Consider the following 19,982-nt stretch of genomic DNA (forward strand, 5'->3'; position numbering starts at 1 on the left):
TATTCAAACATCTACATATACAATTAAGATTATAATCATTTAATCTCTAAAGCCCTAGCCTTATTACATTCTATGTAATTATCATCCAAAATATACAGGGGGTTAATGTAAACAGTCTGTGCATCACAATTAACCAAATAAAATGAAACAAATATTGTTTGAAAAATAAAATATTGTTTGAAACACAGGATAGTGATAATATGTATAAATTACTCAGAAGGATGTCTAATAAGAAGGATATTTTTTGACCCACATGAATAACGGCCTCCCCATTACTAAAATGAATGATTCATGTGTGAAAAATGCTTCAAAACAAATAGTGGCCCAGTAAAACCTGTTGTGATTTGTGTTGTTTAACATAAATATTTGAAATCAGGAGACCCTGGACCCTATTTACAGGATGTTATTTATAAAATAATAACTTTTTCATACTCACCAGAAACATCCACACATGTTACTGGCCCAGCAATAAGAGATGGGTTGCTTACAGAACCAACAGCATTCTTGGCAAAGATTCTGAATTCATATGACTGGTCCTGAGATAACCCGGAGACAGTAAAGTTTGTATCAATGACATTGGTATAGTTCGCTTTTGTCCACCTGCCATTTGGAGCATCTCTTCTCTCAACCATGTAGCCAGTAATCTTGCTTCCACCATCAAATGGAGGCTTTTGCCAGACAAGGCCGACTGAGTTCTTTGTTACCTCAGAGATTCTCACATTTGCAGGAGGATCTGAAATATATTATTCAAAAAATGAGCAAGAGATGGATGGTTTTTGTATACAATATTCCTAAACAGAAACAAAAACTAATACAATCTCAGAAACATACCACAGGCATCTATGGCAAGTACTTCTTCTGATGTCTTGCTGAATTTTCCAATGCCAGCAGCATTTTCAGCAGCAACTTTGAATTCATAGATCATCCCAGGGCATATATTGGTAACTCTAATTTGAGTAGCAGGGATAGCTATTTTATTCACTTTCTGCCATAGAACGCTGCTTCTTTCTTTCATTTGGACATGGTATCCAAACACAGTGTTTCCTCCATCAACTACTGGTTCATGCCAGCAGACAGTAAGGCTTTCTCTTGAAACAAAGCCCACCCATGGGGTTGATGGTGGCCCAGGAATTGCTAGTAAAGCAAATGAAGAGTATGATTTGCATCTGAAAAATTGTTATTACCATAGAGACAGAAATGTGGGTGAAAGAAAAAAACAAATACTCACTATATGGAAGTTTCACAGTGACTGACTGAGAGTCGATGTGGTCACTGATGCCAAAGCGATTCTCAGCTTTTATTCTAAACTGGTATTCTTCTCCTTTTGTTAGCTTGGTAATTTTAACTGTATTCCTGGCAACAGTGGATGACACTTCAACCCAAGCTGGTGTGCTTGTTTCTCGTTTCACTACAACATAGTTGGTCACTGGGCTACCACCATGATATAAAGGTGGAAGCCATTTGAGAGTCAGACTTGTTTCTCCAATGTCGCTAACTTCAACTGGACCAACTGGAGGGCCAGGCCTATCCAATACCAATATATTAACAAACATTTTGGTTGTTCCACTTGTGTTGGAGGCTACAATGTCATATCGTCCAGCATCACTTGAAATGCTTTCTTTCAGATTAATATTGAGGCTTTCAGGAGTTACTTCAAAACTGAATCTTTTTCCACACCTGACTGGAACATTGTTTCTTGTCATTGCAACTTTTGGCATTGGTTTGCCAGTGAGAGGAAGCTCAAACTTTAAGTTTGACCCTGCTCTCACATAAACTGTGTTGTGTGGGAAGTTCTTCATATCAAATTCAGGAGCATCTGAAAAAAAAAAATATATATATATATATATATATATTTTGTGTTGAACTGTAGTTTTGGAGAGCAACATATTGACATAAAATACAAGGAATTAAACAATACTCACCAAGTTGTTCTTTCACAACCACAGGAATAATCATTTCTTTGGGATCACTGAGTCCTGCATGATTTTCAGCACGCACTCTGAATAAGTACTCTGCATTTTCTCTTAAGGATTTGATTGTGTGTGTGTTGGTCTTTACAGTGGCACATTTCACCCACTTCTGCTGACCTTTCTCCAGAGCTTCAACAAGGTAACTTTTAATTCTGCTTCCTCCATCATACTCTGGTTTAGACCATACAATTGTAATACTATCTTTTGTCACTAGAGACACTCCAAGCCTGGCAGGAGGACTAGGTATTTCTGTTGAAACAAAGGAGCAAAAGTATTTATATACATATAAAATGTCTGCATAATAAAACAAACAAACAAGCAAAAAAGATCAAATCTAGCAAAATTTAAATTGACAATTGAAACATACCTGTTATTTTAGTCCCATCTTTTGTATCGGCAGGGACACCCATACCAAACTCATTCTCTCCGATGACTCTGAAGAAGTAAACCGCACCTTCTTGCAAGTCTTCGACCTTGTAGACAAGACTATGACAGTTATTTGTTACACACACCCAGGCCTTTTTACTAGCTTCACGTTTCTCAACATGGTAAGCCTTCACAGGATCTCCTCCATCATTCTCTGGAACTTCCCAGGTAACTGTGGCAGAGTCTTTTGTGACATCCTTAATCTTTACATTTACTGGTGGACCAGGTGTATCAAGAACTTTGACAACCATTGGCAATGATGCAGTACCAATACCATTATCCAGAGTAACTGTATACTGTCCTGAATCATACCTTGTTGCTTTTTCGATTGTTAGGGATGTATATTTTCCAGTTTTCTCAATGATACCCCTTGATTTGAGATCAGTTTCCTCCTTATTCCAGGTAACTGAAGGCACAGGCACTCCTTTAAATGGTGCTGTCAGAGTAAAGGAATGACCATGTTTGACAATCAAAATTTTCCTCATCTCAATGTCAACATCAAATACTGGTTCCTCCTTTCTGTCTACTGCTGCCTGTGGCTCAGACACTGGAGAACGTTCACTTGAGCCAATTTTATTGATCGATTTAACAGCAAAGACATATTCTATGTCAGCTGTGAGACCAGAGACAGTGAACTCTGTGCTCTTTGTCATCTGGATTGCAACGGTCCATTCCTCATCACTTGACTTCTTGTATTCCACACAGTATCCAATCACTGGGGTGCCACCATCTGACAAAGGCTTGTTCCAAGCAATAGTAATGGAACTCTTTGTGTGATCCAAGAACTTAGGTTTAGTTGGTGGGGATGGCACAAGTAATGCATCCTCTGCTCTTGCTGCAAGAGATGGTTCACTAGGGGGACTTAAACCAGCAACATTTTCTGCATACACTCTGAATTCATATTCACATCCTCTTCTGAGTTTAGATATTACTGCTGTTAAACCTTTTACAATTTCCCTGTTGACTCTGACCCATCGAAGACCTGATTTCTCACGTCGTTCAATGATATACCCATAGATATCACTGCCTCCATCAGAAACAGGCTTAGCCCAAGTGAGAGTCATCTCCTCACTGGTCACGCTTGTGATTTCAACACTTGTTGGTGCTGCAGGGAAGGTAAATGGATCAGTGACTTTGATACTTTCGCTGTCAAGTGGTTCACCTGCTCCAAACTTATTTACAGCCATAACTCTGAAGATGTATTCATTGCCTTTGAGAAGTTTTGTGACTTTGCATGTTTTAGCTTTCACTTCTCCATGTATAATTGTCCATGCCAAACTGCTGGTCTCTTTCTTCTGAACCACATAATGAGTGATTTCTGCACCACCAATTTCTTGTGGTGCTCCCCATGACAATGTGCAGTCTTCTGCTGTGAGGTCAGTGACAGACAGTGGACCTGCTGAGGGTCCTGGTTTATCAAGAATCACACAGTTAACTGGTGTTGTTACTGTTCCAGCAACATTTTGTAATGTTAGGGCATACTTTCCAGAATCACTCCTTATGCACTCTTTAACAATTATCATACTGCTACTGTCAGTTGCAGATATCTGAATTCTTGCTTTGAGTTCAATCTCTTTTCCATCCTTTGACCATGAAGTGACTGGCAGAGGGCGCCCCACAATATCTGCATTAATCTTCAGAGTCTCTCCTGCTTTGACAAACACTGTTTCTTTGAACTTCACATCCATCATAATCCGTGGTGGTTCTACGTCATCTTTGACTGTGATGGGACCAGTATTATCAGATGGTTCACTGAACTGCCCAGCAGCATTCTTTGCAGTCACACGGAAATCATATTGCTGATCTTGAGTAAGACCAGTAACATCAAAGTAAGTTTCGGGAACATTGGTGAAGTTGCATCTAATCCAGCGACCTTGTGGAAGATCTTTACGTTCTATGGTGTACCCTGTAACTTTGGCTCCTCCATCATACTCAGGCTTTGTCCAAGATAGAGATACAGAAGATCTAGTAATGCTTGTAACAACTGGTTGACCAGGAGGATCACAAGGATCTCTTGCAGCTACAGGTTCACTGACTTTGCTAACCTTTCCAATACCAGCAATGTTTTCAGCATAAACACGGTATTCATAGAACAGTCCCTCTTCAAGACCTGTTACTTTAAATTCTGTTTCTTTGATAAGAACCCTGTTCATTTTTGTCCAGAGTATACTGCTCCTCTCCTTGCGTTCCAGGTGATATCCAAGAACTACGCTCCCACCATCATTCACTGGTTCATTCCATGTAATGAGCATAAAGGCCTTTGTAGCATGAGCCACCATTGGAGTAGAAGGTGGTCCAGGTTGTTTGAATGTATATTCTGCAGTAATTCCAGGAGAGTCTATAGCCTTACTCTTTCCATAGCGGTTCACTGCATATATACGGAATTGATATTCAGAACCATGTGTCAGTCGAGTCACCTTGATTGTATTTCTGGCTACATTTGTTGACACAATCTGCCACTCTGTTGTGTTAGTATCTCTTTTCTCAACAATGTAGTTATTGATGGAGCATCCACCATCATATTCAGGGGGAGCCCATGAAAGTGTAATGCTGTCAGCAGTTACAGCATCTACTTTCACTGCAGTTGGTGGACCTGGTTTGTCAAGAACCACTATGTTGACATCTGTGGAAATGGTGCCTGCCGTGTTGGCAAGAGTGATTTCATATTTTCCAACATGTTCTATAGCAGCTGTCTTGATGACAATTTTGCTTGAGACTGCAGTATTAATTATTGTGAGAGTGCTTGATTGTTTGAGAGGAAGACCTTCTTTCTTCCATGAAACCACTGGCTTAGGCCTGCCTCTTACAGGGACTTCAACAGTAAGGTCCTTTCCAGCTATAACTGTGAAAGTATTAAAGAGTAGATTAACTGAGGGTTCTATCTCTATGTCTTTGGCACGCACAGGCACTCCCAGTTCTTGAGGTTCACTCTTGCCTTTCTCATTCAGTGCAATTACCCTGAAAGAGTATGTGTCACCAGGGGTAAGGTTAGTAACAGTTGCTTCAAGAACTTTTGCTGTGCAACACACACCCCATTTATCAGTGCCTTTAGGTTGCATTTCTACATTGTAACAAAGTACTTTACTGCCACCGTCATGTGCAGGTTTCACCCAAGTAAGAGTTACACTGTTCTTGGTTACATCCACGAGGGCCACCTTTCCTGGGGGCATAGGTACCTGGGCAACTTTCACTGGGTTCTTTGTTTCTGCCATGATACCCATACCATACCCATTAACAGCACACACGCGGAAGTAAAATATTCCACCCTCCTGCAGTTCCTCAATCTTGAAGAAATTCTGTGTGCAGTTACTTGTAACAGTTGTATAAGCTTTTCTTGTTGACTCTCGTTTTTCCACAATGTAATTGGTTATTTTGGCTCCACCATCAGTAAGAGGAGGATCCCAATAAAGTATCACAGAGTCTTTCTTAATATCTTTAACTTCAAAATTCTGTGGGGCACTAGGAGAATCAAGCACCCTGACATTCACAAATGCTGATTTTGTGCCACTCTTATTTTCAAGAGTAAGAATGTATTTTCCACTGTCAAATCTGTTCACATTGTCTATTACAAGCATGGTATATGAACTAGTCGACTCAATTAGTGCACGCTCAGTTAAAGCACTTTCTTCTTTCTCCCATTTGACAGATGGCTCAGGTCTGCCTCTAATAGTAATGAACAGACGAAGTGATCCACCAGCACGGACAGAGACAACTTTTCTAAGGTCAGCATCAAGTTCAATTTCTGGTGCTTCTACTTTTTCAGCTGCAATCACAGAACCATGAACATCAGCAGGTTCACCAACACCCTCAGAATTAATAGCACAAACACGGAAGTTATATTCTGCATTTTCCTTAAGATTTCCCAGTGTTAAGCGTGTTGCTTGTAAACCAGTCGGAGGTGTGCATATTGTCCATTCTTCTGCAGAAACCTCTTTCATCTCAACAATGTAGCCTTTAATGTATGCTCCACCATCATTGGCAGGTTTACCCCATGCCAGGGACACAGATGAGCTTGTATAATCTGTCACTTTAGGATGATGTGGTGGGCCAGGAGGTGTTGTGGCATTTATTGCTCTGTAAAACATAGACAAGTCACTAAATTCACCCACACCAGCTTCATTCTCAGCTGCTACACGGAATTCATAGAAATGCCCCTCTGAAAGACCAGTCACTTTGAAGTGCAAGTCCGTCAGCTTCTGTCTATTGCATTTGGTCCATCTTACACCATCCTTGTCACGTTTCTCCAAGTGATAGCCAATCACTTCTGTTCCACCATCACTCTCTGGGGCTTTCCACGACAGAACTATTGTATCCTTTGTTATTTCACTTGCTTCTGGTGTTGATGGTGCACTTGGTGGCTTATATGGGTTCTGTGCAATTATTGCCTCAGACTCCAGAGGGTCACTAATGCCATACTTATTAACAGCCATAACTCTGAAAATATACTCATCCCCTGTCAGGAGTTTTGTCACTTTGTAATTGGTGGCTGTAATATTGGAATCAACCAGAGTCCAAGACAATCTACTTGTTTCTCTCTTCTCAACAATGTAGTGAGTAATATTAGCACCACCATCTTGAGAAGGCTCAGTCCAGAACAGGTCACATTTATCAGACATAACGCCAATTACACGAAGTGGTCCATTTGGTGGGCCTGGTCTATCAAGGACCTTTACTGTGATTGGAATAGTTTTTGTTCCACCACTGTTGCTTAATACAAGGTCATAATGGCCACTGTCTAATCTTGTACAGTCCTTTATTGTGATGGAGGCACATTTCTGGGTTGTTTTTACTTCAATTCGCAGTTTCTTGTCCATTTCTTTTCCTTCTTTCAACCACTGAACATCAGGAATGGGTTTTCCATGGATGTCTGCATCAAGAATCAAATTCTCTCCAGCATTAACAACAATGACATCCTTGTATTTAGGATCCATTGAAACACTTGGAGGTTCAATTTCATCTGTTGCAGTAATTGGTCCAGTGCTGTCAGAAGGCTCACTGAAAATTCCAGCAGCATTTCTTGCAGTTACTCTAAATTCATATTGCTGTTGTGCTGTTAAGCCAGTAACTGCAAATTGAGTCTCAATCACATTAGTGAAATTGACCCTCATCCAGTGACCCTGAGGCAAGTCTCTTTTTTCAACAATATATCCAGTAACTTTGCTGCCACCATCATATGGAGGTTTTGTCCACTGAATATCTATATGGTCTTTGGAGATTGTTATGGCTTCAGGAGTACCAGGTGGATCACATGGATCACGAGCAACAAAGCTCTCTGAAACTTTACTGGCTCTGCCAATGCCTACTATATTCTCAGCATACACCCTAAATTCATAACCAATGCCTTCCTCTAGATTACATATCTTAAATATGGTATCAGTAATGAGAGTCTTGTTCAGCTTTGTCCACAGGATGCTAGTCCGTTCCTTGCTTTCTAAGTGGTATCCAATTACTGTGCCTCCACCATCATTGACAGGCTCATTCCATTCAATTATCATCTGATCCTTGCTGGCAGATTTGATATGAGGGGTTCCAGGTGGCCCAGGAGGTTTATAAGGATACTGAACAACAATTGATTTTGAGTCTAAAAAGGCACTCTTGCCATATCTGTTTTCAGCAAAGACTCTAAACTGGTATTCTCCACCAGTTTTCAGTTTTGTTATTTTAAGAGAGGTTCTGGCCACTGATCCAGCTACCACTTCCCATGTAGTTGTGGAGGTGTCTCGCTTTTCAACAATGTAATGCTTTACCTGGCAGCCTCCTGTGTAAGATGGCGGTTCCCATGAGATTGTGACAAAGCTATTACTCACTTCATTTACTTTAATAGGGCCTGTTGGTGGACCTGGTTTATCAAGGATAATAATTCCAATTTCTTCTGTAACAGCACCAGCACTGTTTGTCGCAGTAATTGCATATTTTCCGAAGTCATCTTTATTGGCCTCAGTTATTTGCAAAATTGCTGTGGTTGGTGTGTTTGTAGTACTAATTCTAGATGTCACTTTAAGAGCCTCTCCATCCTTCATCCAAGCAACCTTTGGCTTGGGACGTCCAAAGACAGGTATTTCCAGTTTGAGATCACCACCAGATTTGACACTATATGTACTGAACTGTACTTTAAGGCTTGGCTCTATTGTCAAATCATTGGCAATGACAGGAGCAGCAAGCAACTTTGGCTCACTCTTTCCTTTCTCATTGTATGCAAGAACACGGAAAATGTATTCTTGGCCAGCTGTTAGTCCAGTGACAGTGCCTTCACATGTTTTGACAGATGTTGCTACACCCCATTTATCTGTTCCCTTGGGCTGCATTTCAATTATATACCCCACAATCCTGCTTCCACCATCATGTTCAGGTTTTTCCCAAGACAGAGATGCACTGGCCTTTGTCACATCAGTCAAGAAGACCTTTCCAACTGGTAGTGGTACTTCTGAGGCCTTGGAAGCAGTCTTTGTTTCAACTGGAACACCAATTCCAAATTCATTTTCAGCCATAACTCTAAAGTAGTACATGGCCCCCTCCACAAGATTTTCCACTTTGTAGCTAGTCTTGCTACACTTGGTTGTGACACTGGCATATGCTTTTCTTGTGGATTCACGTTTATCAACAACATAATTCTTAATTTTTGCACCTCCATCATTAAGTGGTGGGTCCCAGACAATTGTAACAGAATCTTTCTTAATATCTTTAACTACTAAATTCTGTGGTGCTCCAGGTGTATCTAATACTTTCACTGCCACAAATTCAGACACAGAGCCACTGCTGTTTTGCAGGGTAAGAGTGTACTTCCCAGAATCCTTTCTGTCACAGGAATCCATTGAAAGTTGTGTGAAGTTCAGACCCTTCTCAATCACTGCCTTCTCTGACAAGTCTCCTTCATCTTTCATCCATTTAATCTCAGGTGTTGGTCTTCCCTTGAAAGGCACATTAATTCGAACTGATCCTCCAGCACGAACAACTATGCCTTTCCTCAGCTCTGAATCAAGGTGAATTTCAGGAGCGTCAAGTTTGTCCTCTGGTTTGGCGGTTCCAGGGATAACTGCAGCCTCACCCACACCAAGTTTATTTATGGCACACACTTGAATCTTATATTCTTGATTTTCTGTTAATTTGGTGATTTCAAATTTGTTAACACGCAGGCCAGTTGGTGGTGTGCACATGGACCATTCCTCCTCTTCAGCTTTGCATATCTCAACAATATATCCTTGAATAGGACTTCCACCATCATTAAGAGGTTTTCCCCATGCCAGTGAAATTGAGCTTTTTGTTGTGTCAATCACATGTGCATTTGTGGGTGGACCAGGTTTATATTTTGGATCAGAAGCTTTATAGTACGATGTTGGTAAACTGGGTTCTCCAATACCAGCTGCATTTTCAGCTGATACTCTGAATTCATAGTCATGATCCTCAATCAGGCCTGGTACTCTGAAACATACATCAGTAACTTTCTGTCTGTTGCATCTGGTCCACTTAATTCCCGCTCTGTCTTTCTTTTCAATAATATATCCAACAACTTCACTTCCGCCATCAGTCTCAGGAGCACTCCAGCATATAGTCATAGCATCCCGAGCAATGTTAGTGACTTCCAAAATGTTTGGTGATCCTGGGGCTACAAATGGATTCTTCATTATTACAGAAGTTGAAATAATAGGCTCACTAACACCATAAATGTTGACAGCCATGACACGGAAGATATATTCATCGCCTATAAGAAGTTTTGTCACTTTGTATGCTGTAGTTTTGCAATCACTAGACACCAGAGTCCAAGCAAGGCGACTTGTTTCACGTCTTTCAATAACATAATGAGTTATAGGACTTCCTCCATCATGTTGAGGAGGGCGCCATGAAAGTGTGCATTTATCGCTTGATATTCCAGTGACATGAAGAGGTCCTTCTGGTGAACTGGGTTTGTCTAGTACTTTCACATTAAATGAAACTGTTTGAGAGCCAGCAATATTAACAAGCTGAAGAGTATAGTCTCCACCATCCTGTCGAATTGCATCCTTTATGATAATCATAGCCCTGGTGTCAGTATTCTTGATCTCACATCGCATTGTATTTTCTATTTCCTTGTCGCATTTGAACCACTGGATTGTAGGTACTGGTTTGCCATGGACATCTGCATCAATTTTAAAAGTATCTCCAGCATTCACAGTAAGGGTCTGAGTATATTTGGGATCAATTGAAAACTTGGGTGGCTCAACTTCATCTAGAGCAACAATAGGTCCACTGTTGTAGGATGTTTTACTAATAGTGCCAACAGCATTCTTCGCAATTACCCTGAAGTCATATTTTTCTCCCTCTGTAAGACCAGTAACAGTGAATTTGGTTTCAATTATATTTGTAAAACTAGCTTTTGTCCAGCGGCCTTCTGGGAGATCACGTTTTTCAACAGTATAACCAGTAATAGCACTTCCTCCATCATATTCTGGCTTTGTCCACTGTATTGTTATGGAGTTTTTGCTAACATGGACAGCTTCTGGTGTACCAGGTGGATCACATGGATCACGGGCTACACATCCCTCTGAGACTTTACTGCACCTACCAATGCCAACAATATTTTCAGCATAAACTCTAAATTCATATTCAATACCTTCCTCTAAGGGGCTGGTTTTAAACATTGTTTCTTGAATTAGTGTCTTGTTTATCTTGGTCCAAAGAATGCTGTTTCTCTCTTTTCTTTCAAGATGGTATCCAATAACACTGCTGCCTCCATCTGAAACTGGTTCATGCCACTCCACAATCATATGATCTCTTGACAGGGATGATACAAATGGAGTTCCAGGTGGGCCAGGTTCTCTGTATGGGTATTGCGCAACTACAGTTGCAGAATCTAAAGCAAAGCTCTTGCCGTATCTATTTTGAGCAATAATCCTGAACTGATATTCAGTACCAGTTTTTAGTTTGTGTACCTTCAGTGTTGTTCTTGCCAGTGAGATAGAAACATTTTCCCAAGTGGTGGTAGTTGTATCTCTCTTTTGTACAATGTAGTTTGAAACTGAGCAACCGCCAGTATATTTTGGTGGATCCCATGAGAGTGTAACACTTGATACTGTTACTTCATTAAATCTTACAGGGCCAGATGGTGGTCCTGGTTTGTCAAGAGTGATGATTTCAATTGTTGCATCCTTTTGTCCAACAGCATTACAAACATTTATTCCATACATGCCACCATCCTCTCTGGCAGCTTCTTTAATACTAAGAATTGTACTGTGTGGTGTATTAGAAATGTTAACTCTTGTCGTGAATTTAAGGGCTGCACCATCTTTTGTCCATGTAACTTTTGGCTTAGGGCGTCCAGTAACTGGAATTTCCACTTGAAGGTCCTTTTTAACAAGTACACTGTAGTTGCTAAATGCAGGTCTAACATCTGGTTCAATTACAAGATCCTTTGCCTGCACTGGGACTGCAAGGGTTCTTGGATCACTTTTTCCTTTTTCATTAACAGCAATTACTCTGAAAATGTACTCTTCGCCAGTGTTCAAATTACTAATAACAGCTTCTAACGTTTTCACATTAGCACAGCCAGACCACTTATCAGTGCCCTTCACTTGCATTTCAACAAGGTACTGTATAATTCTGCTGCCACCATCATGGACTGGTTTTTCCCAAGCAAGAGAGACACTTGTTTTTGTTACATCTACAACACTTAATTTTCCAGGGCACTGAGGCACTTCTGATACTTTTATTGGATCTGTAATATCTGCAGGTAGCCCAATTCCATGCTCATTTTCTGCAAGAACCCTAAAATAGTAACTGCAGCCCTCTTGAAGTAGTTCAATTTTCCATGACAGCTTGTGGCAGTTTGTTACAACAGCAGAGAAGGTTTTTCGTGTAGTTTCACGCTTCTCAACAATGTAATTTTTTATTTTAGCTCCACCATCCAAGGCAGGAGGTTCCCATGAAAGTGTCACAGACTCTTTTGTAATTTCTTGCACTTTAATGTTAACTGGAGCACTAGGTGTGTCAAGAACTTTCACACTGATGGTAGCGGTCTTCACACCCGAAGAGTTTTCTGCAGTCACAGTATACTTTCCACTGTCACCTCTGTTTACTTTATCAATCACAAGGGATGTGTGACTACTGGTAACTTCAACTTGCACTGTCTCTTTAACAGGGCCTTCATCTTTTTCCCACTTAATTTGTGGCACAGGACGCCCTCTGATGGGAATGAAAATTCTTAAAGGTGCTCCTGCTTTAATAACAACAAGCTTTCTGAATTCAGGATCAATGTCAATATCTGGTTCTTCAGTCTTGTCCTCTGGAATAACAGGACCTGAAAGATCTGCATGCTCACCAACACCAATCTTGTTAACTGCACAAACCCTGAATTTGTACTCCTGCTTTTCTTTTAGGTTTTCCACTGTAAAGCGTGTCAGCTTCACACCTGTTGGTGGGGTGCACATTGTCCATCCTTCAGCCGCTACATCTTCCTTTGCCTCAGCCACTGTTGGTTTTACCTCACATGACTCAACAATATATGATTGGATTTCACAACCACCATCATAAATAGGTTTCCCCCATGCAAGTGACACGGATGATTTTGTTGTGTCCGTCACTTTAGGATTATGTGGTGGACCTGGCTTGAACACAGGATCCAGAGCTTTATAGAATACTGTTGCTGAGCTTGATTCACCAACCCCAACAGTATTCTCAGCTGAAACCCTGAATTCATAGAGATGTCCTTCAAGGAGTCCAGTAACTTTGAATGTCAGATCAGTAACTGTTTGTCTGTTGCATCTGGTCCATCTAACACCTTCTTTGTCATGTTTCTCAATGACATATCCAGTTATAGGTGTGCCACCATCACACGTGGGGGCCTCCCAACTTAGGACCACTGAGTCTTTCTTGACATTGGAAACTTCTATTCCCTTTGGAGCATCTGGGAGTGTAAATGGATCCTTAATGATAACTGGGCCAGACTGAAGTGGTTCTCCAACTCCAAATTTATTCACAGGCAAAACCCTGAAAATGTATTCATTGCCCTCAAGGAGTTTTGTTACTTTCAGATTTTCAGCTTGAACTTTAGGTTCAACAAGCGTCCAAATTAGTCTGCTTGTCTCTCTTCTTTCAACAATGTAGTGAGTGATCTTACTTCCACCATCTTGTTTTGGAGGTTTCCAAGAAAGGAAGCACTGGTCACTTGTAACCCCTGTGATAGAAATGGGACCCTCGGGTACTCCAGGTTTATCTAGAACACTGACATTTACTTTAACCGCCTTCTCACCCCCTGGATTTTTTAGTAGCAGGGTGTACTGTCCACCATCAGCAAGTTTAGCTTCTTTTACAGACAAACAGGCAAAGGTGTCCGTGTTTTTAATTTCACGATATAGAGTGTTTCCAAGTTCTTGATCTCCCTTCATCCAGTAGATTGTAGGGACTGGTTTACCATGAACATCTGCATCAATCTTGAAGTTCTCTCCTGCATTTACAACAATTGTCTGAGTGTACTGTGGATCTATGCTGATACGGGGTGGTTCAATCTCATCTTTTGCAGTAATGGGTCCTGTGCTGTAAGAAGGAGCACTAAAAACACCTGCTGCATTTCTTGCAATCACTCGGAACTCATATTTTGTGTCTTCTGTAAGACCTGTGGAAGTATATTCTGTCTCAATAACATTTGTGAAGTTTGCCTTCAGCCAGCGTCCTTCAGGCAACTCCTTCTTCTCAACAATATAGCCAGTGACTTTGCTGCCACCATCATATTCAGGTTTTGTCCATGTGATTGTGATAGAATTCTTTGTGATATTGATGGCTTCAGGTGTGCCAGGTGGATCACAAGGATCTCTGGCAACATAGCATTCTGAAATTTTGCTTGCTTTTCCAATGCCTACAATGTTCTCTGCATACACTCTAAATTCATATTCCAGCCCTTCCTCAAGACCTGTGGTCTTGTAAGTTGTGTCCTGAATGATAGTTTTATTGAGTTTAATCCAGAGGATACTATTTCTTTCTTTACGTTCAAGGTGATATCCCAAAATTGTGCTTCCTCCATCAATAACTGGCTCATTCCACACCACAAGCATGCTATCTCTCGTAGAAGAATGAACAAAGGGTGTTCCTGGTGGACCTGGGAGTTTATATGGGTATTGTACAACAACACATGCAGAGACAAGCGGAGGACTCTTTCCATACCTGTTTTCAGCAGAAATTCTGAACTGATATTCAGAACCTGTTTTTAGTTTCCCTACTTTAATTTTTGTTCTTGCCAGATTTGCTGCAGCAACTACCCAGTCTGTTGTAGACATGTCTCTCTTTTCCACCAAATAGTTGTTAATGGTGCAGCCTCCAACATATTCTGGTGGTTGCCATGAAATTGTGACACTGTTAGCTGTTACTTCTTCAACTTTGACTGGGCCAGTAGGTGGACCAGGTTTATCCAGAACCACAACACCAATATCCACTAATGTTTCTCCAGCTGTGTTGGCAAGTTTGATGTGATAATGCCCAACATCATCTTTACATGCCTCTTTGATCACAAGATTTAGAAGGTTCTCTGTTGAAGAGAAGTTTACCCTGCTGGTTCGTTTAAGTGGTGTAGCATCCTTCACCCAAGACACAGCAGCTTTGGGACGAGCATTATATGGAATATCTATTGTCAAATCTTCTCCAGCAAGAACACTGTATGTTGAAAATAACAGTTTGGCAGATGGAGCAATAACAAGGTCTTTGGCAATAACAGGCACACCAAGTTGGCGAGGGTCACTGGTACCTTTTTCATTTCTTGCTGAAACACGGAACATATACTCCTCACCAGGAGTAAGTCCAGAAATAACTGCCTCTGGAACCTTGACAATCACAGCTTGTGTCCATTTATCACTGCCTTTATTCTGCATTTCTACAACATATGCAACAATTCTACTTCCGCCATCATGTTCAGGCTTCTCCCAAGACAGAGTTGCACTTGTTTTTGTTACGTCTTGAAGTGTAATCTTGCCAGGAGGAAGTGGCATTTCTGACACTTTGACTGATTCAGTGGTTTCAATAGGAAGACCAATTCCATATACATTTTCAGCCAGAACTCTGAAATAGTAGTTACAACCTTCTTGAAGTTGATCAATAGTCCATGTTGTTTTGTAGCAGAGGGCATTGACAGTAGCATAGGCCTTTCTGGTTGCCTCACGCTTTTCTACAATGTAGTTCTTTATTGTTGAGCCACCATCATTTAATGAAGGATCCCATATGAGTGTGACTGATTCCTTAGTAACTTGGCTGATTTTGAGGTTTTGTGGTGCTCCAGGTGTATCAAGAACTCTCACTGTTACAGAAACTGTCTTGGAACCAGAGCTGTTTTCCACAGTCAAGTTGTACTTGCCACTGTCAAACCTATTTACATTCCCGACCACTAATGATGTAAATGATGATGTAGTTTCAATAGTAGCTCTGTCCAAAGGTTCATCATTCTCTCTTGACCATTTAACTGTTGGCACTGGTCTTCCTCTTATTGGTACAAAAAGTCTTAATGTGTTACAAGCTCGGATGTTCACAACTTTGCGAAGGTCAGCATCAAGGTCAATTTCTGGTGGAAGTAGTCTTTCTTCAGCTTTAGGTGAACCAGGGACAGATGCTGCTTCCCCAATACCCTCACTGTTTACAGCTGATATATTTATTTTATATTCTTGGTTCTCTTTTAGGTTTGTTACTGTGAAAGATGTTCCTTTCACTCCCTCTTTAGGAGAAACTATTGTCCATTGCTCCTCTTCAGTTCCAGGAATGCATGTTTCCACAATGTACCGAGTAACTTCAGAACCACCATCATATACTGGTCTGTTCCATGCAAGCGTTATGGAGGAACTTGTTGTGTCCAAGATCCTTGGATTACCGGGTGGACCAGGTTTGAATAGAGCGTCTGTGGCTTTTATAAATGGACTTGAAAGGCTTGGTGCACTGACTCCAACTGCATTCTCAGCAAAAACTCTAAACTCATATTCATGCCCTGGAACAAGCCCAGTTACCTTAAAATGCAAGTCAGTAACCTTCTTTTTGTTGCATTTTACCCAGCGCAAACTAATCCTATCTCTTCTCTCAATGCCATAGTTGGTGATTTCACTTCCACCATTACTGGCAGGAGCTCCCCAGCATAACACCATTGAGTCCTTTGTGACAGCTGTTACCTCAGGGGTTTGTGGAGGATCAGGTTGAACATAAGGATTCTCTGCAATTGTTGGTTCAGACTCAAGGGCCTCTCCAACTCCATATTTATTAACCGCCATGACTCTAAAAATGTATTCATTTCCTTTGAGCAGCTTTGTTACCTGATACTGGGTAACTTGCAAGTCAGTTGCCACATTTGTCCAAGCAAGCCGGCTTGACTCACGTTTTTCAACCACATATTGTTCAATCTTTGCCCCGCCATCATCTGCAGGTGGAGCCCATGTAAGCACACATTTTTCTGCTCTAACATCTGAGACTTTAAGGGGTCCTACAGGTGGTCCTGGTCTGTCAAGGACCTTAACATTGAACACATGTTTAGCAAATCCACCCACATTAGTAGCTGTGAGTACAAATTCACCTCCATCTTTTCTAAGAGAATCTTTGTTAACCAAGGATGCACTGATGTCTGTCATTTTTATCTGCAGCTTGGATGTGTTTTCAACATCCTTTCCATCTTTTGTCCAAACCAAAGATGGCAGTGGTTGACCTGCAACATCAGCATCAAGTTTGAATGTTTCTCCTGCTCTAACAAGCAGAACATCCTTGAATTTGGCATCTACCATGATCCTTGGTTCTTCAATATCGTCTTTACAAATAACTGGATCTGAAGGTTCTGATGGGTTGCTTACAGCACCAGCTGAGTTTCTTGCCAATACACGGAATTCATAGGATGCATCTTTTGTTAAACCACTTACAGTGAAAGTAGTTTCAATGATGTTTGTGAAGTTAGCCCTTATCCACCGTCCAGCTGGTAGATCTTTCTTTTCCACAACATAACCTGTAATCTTGAACCCTCCGTCATATTCAGGCTTTGACCACTGAATGGTGATTGCATTTTTAGATACATGGATTGGTACAGGCTGACCCGGTGGATCCACTGGATCAAGAGCAAGTGTTGGTTCAGAGGCTTTGCTTGGTTTACCTATTCCAGCTATATTTTCAGCCATCACTCTGAACTCGTATGCAGAGCCAGACTCTAATCCAGTTGTTTTAAACAAGTTTCCAATTACAAGAGACTTGCTAATCTTGTGCCAGACAATGCTACTCCTCTCTTTTCTTTCAACATGGTATCCAATAACCTCACTTCCACCATCATTAACTGGCTCGTTCCAGCCAATAGTCATAGTGTCCTTAGTGAAAGCAACAATTTTGGGAGTACCTGGTGGCCCAGGTGCCTTAAAAGGATATGCAGCAACTACAGCTTCAGATGTAATCGGGGGTCCTACACCATATCTGTTTTTAGCCTTCACCCGAAATTGGTATTCTACCCCTGTTGTTAGAGAAGCTGCTTTATATGTTGTTCTGATTACCACTGAAGACAGCTCTACCCATGTCTGGCTTGTGGTTTCCCTTACTTCAACTACATAGTTATTGATTGGTACACCGCCATCATTTTCAGGTGAATCCCATGAAAATTCAATAGAAGTACGTGATATTTTGTCCAGCTTAATTGGTCCTTTAGGTGGTCCTGGGATATCATGCACTTTGACTCTGATGTGTTCTGTAACTGAACCAACTATGTTCTTTCCTGTCATTGCATATATGCCACTATCACTTCTCAAACATTCATTAATGATGAAGATAGTTGACACAGGGGTATTTTCAACTATTGTCCTCTGTGTTAATTTGAGGGCTTGACTATCTTTCTGCCAGGTAACTGTTGGTTTGGGACGTCCGGTTACAGGCACCTCAACCTTTATGTTATCTCCAGCCTTTGCTATTACTGTCTTCTGACAGATACCACGTAGGTCAAATTCTGGTTGTGTGCTTTGTTCCCGTATAACAACATGCTTGCTTTCCCGAGGATGACTTCTGCCTGATTGGTTCACAGCCATTACACGGAATACATATTCCTCATTCTCATTTAAATTTTTTGCTGTAAAATCCAAAGATTTCACGGTGGTCACATGAGTCCACTGGTCTGATCCTTTCTTCTGAGCCTCAAGTACATAACCAGTAACTCTGCTTCCACCATCATGTTTTGGTTTGGTCCAGGCAAGGCTAACTGAGTTCTTGGTAACATCAGTAATTGTGACCATTTGAGGTGGAGTTGGTGCTTGAGAGGCTCTGATAGGATCTGGAGTTTCAACTGCCTCCCCAATTCCAAATTCATTTTCAGCAAACACTCTGAAGTAATACTCTGAACCCTCTGCTAAATTAGGGATCCTAATAGAGCATGTAGCACATTTTGTTACCACAGTAGCATATGCCTTGCGCGTAGCTTCTCTTTTTTCAATTATATAATTAGTAATCTTTGCACCACCATCAATGAGTGGCATTTCCCACTGCAGTGTAACGCTTTCTTTGTCAATAGCTTTTGGTTTAAGATTAAGTGGAGGGCCTGGAGAGTCCAAAACTTTAACATTCACACAGGCAGTTTTCTTTCCAGCAGCATTCTCTAATGTCAGGTCATATCTCCCAGCATCATGTCTGTTGCAATCAGGGATGACTAAAAGAGTATATGACTCAGTGTTGTCTATAATTGCACGTGTTTTTAGTGCAGTCTCCTCCTTTGTCCAAGTTACTTTGGGAGTTGGACGGCCTTTTATTGGAACAAATAAGCGAATTGAAGCTCCGGCTTTGACAACTAATGTTCTTCTTAATTCGGCATCAAGTTCCAGGTCAGGAATTTCTTCACGTTCAATAATTTCAACAAGGTCTACTGTTTGTGCTGGTTCCCCAGCTCCAATTGCATTCACTGCAGTAATTCTGAAATGATACTTTGCTCCAGCCTGCAATCCTGGGACAACATATTCAGAGATAATCAAGTTAGTTGTATCCTTCACCCATGCCTCTTCTCCATCCTTTTTGTGCTCAACAATATAGCCAGTAACATCCATGCCACCATCGTCAAGCGGCTTGCCCCAGTGGAGTTCCGCTGTGGTTTTAGTTGTATCAGTGACTCTGGGGTTGACTGGGGCTCCAGGCACACCTATATGAATGAGAACACATTTTTCAAAAAGAGAAATTGCTAAAGAAAATTATAAACATGTGTGTTTAGTTTTTACATCAATGTGCTATTACTTAAAATGTATTATTATTATTATTATTACTATTTAATTGGATACGTTTAAAACAAGCAGAAACAAGAGCTGACATCTGATCTTAAGCAAATTTGCTTACCTGCCATGATCTTTGTTGTAACTGGTTGAGATGGCTCACTGGGTTCCCCAAAGCCAGCCTTGTTCTCAGCAGTTACTCTAAACTGATATTCAATGCCTTCAGCAAGTCCTTGTACCTCAAAATGTAGGTCAGGAATAACTTTCTTTGATGCTTTTGTCCACCTCATGCCTTTTCTTTCCTTTTTCTCAACCAAGTAACCTGTGATATCAGTGCCTCCATCATCAGCTGGTCTCTTCCAAGTAATAGTAGCAGTGCTTCCACCAACATTTTCCACATCAGGTCTTCCAGGGGGGCCTGGAGGACCTATAAGTAGCA

General features: G+C 41.1%; 1 protein-coding gene across 1 annotated transcript in view; it reads right to left on the minus strand.

Moving 5' to 3' along the window:
• Positions 1 to 19,982, minus strand: part of ttn.1 (titin, tandem duplicate 1) — a 153,882-nt gene that overhangs the window by 24,356 nt on the left and 109,544 nt on the right. The window contains 6 exon segments of the mRNA XM_066686859.1: positions 437 to 733; positions 832 to 1,134; positions 1,229 to 1,816; positions 1,923 to 2,219; positions 2,338 to 19,476; positions 19,668 to 19,970. Coding sequence (XP_066542956.1) covers positions 437 to 733; positions 832 to 1,134; positions 1,229 to 1,816; positions 1,923 to 2,219; positions 2,338 to 19,476; positions 19,668 to 19,970 — 18,927 coding nt within the window.

Source organism: Hoplias malabaricus, chromosome 12 (genome assembly GCF_029633855.1).
Source record: "Hoplias malabaricus isolate fHopMal1 chromosome 12, fHopMal1.hap1, whole genome shotgun sequence".
Lineage (NCBI taxonomy): Eukaryota > Metazoa > Chordata > Actinopteri > Characiformes > Erythrinidae > Hoplias > Hoplias malabaricus.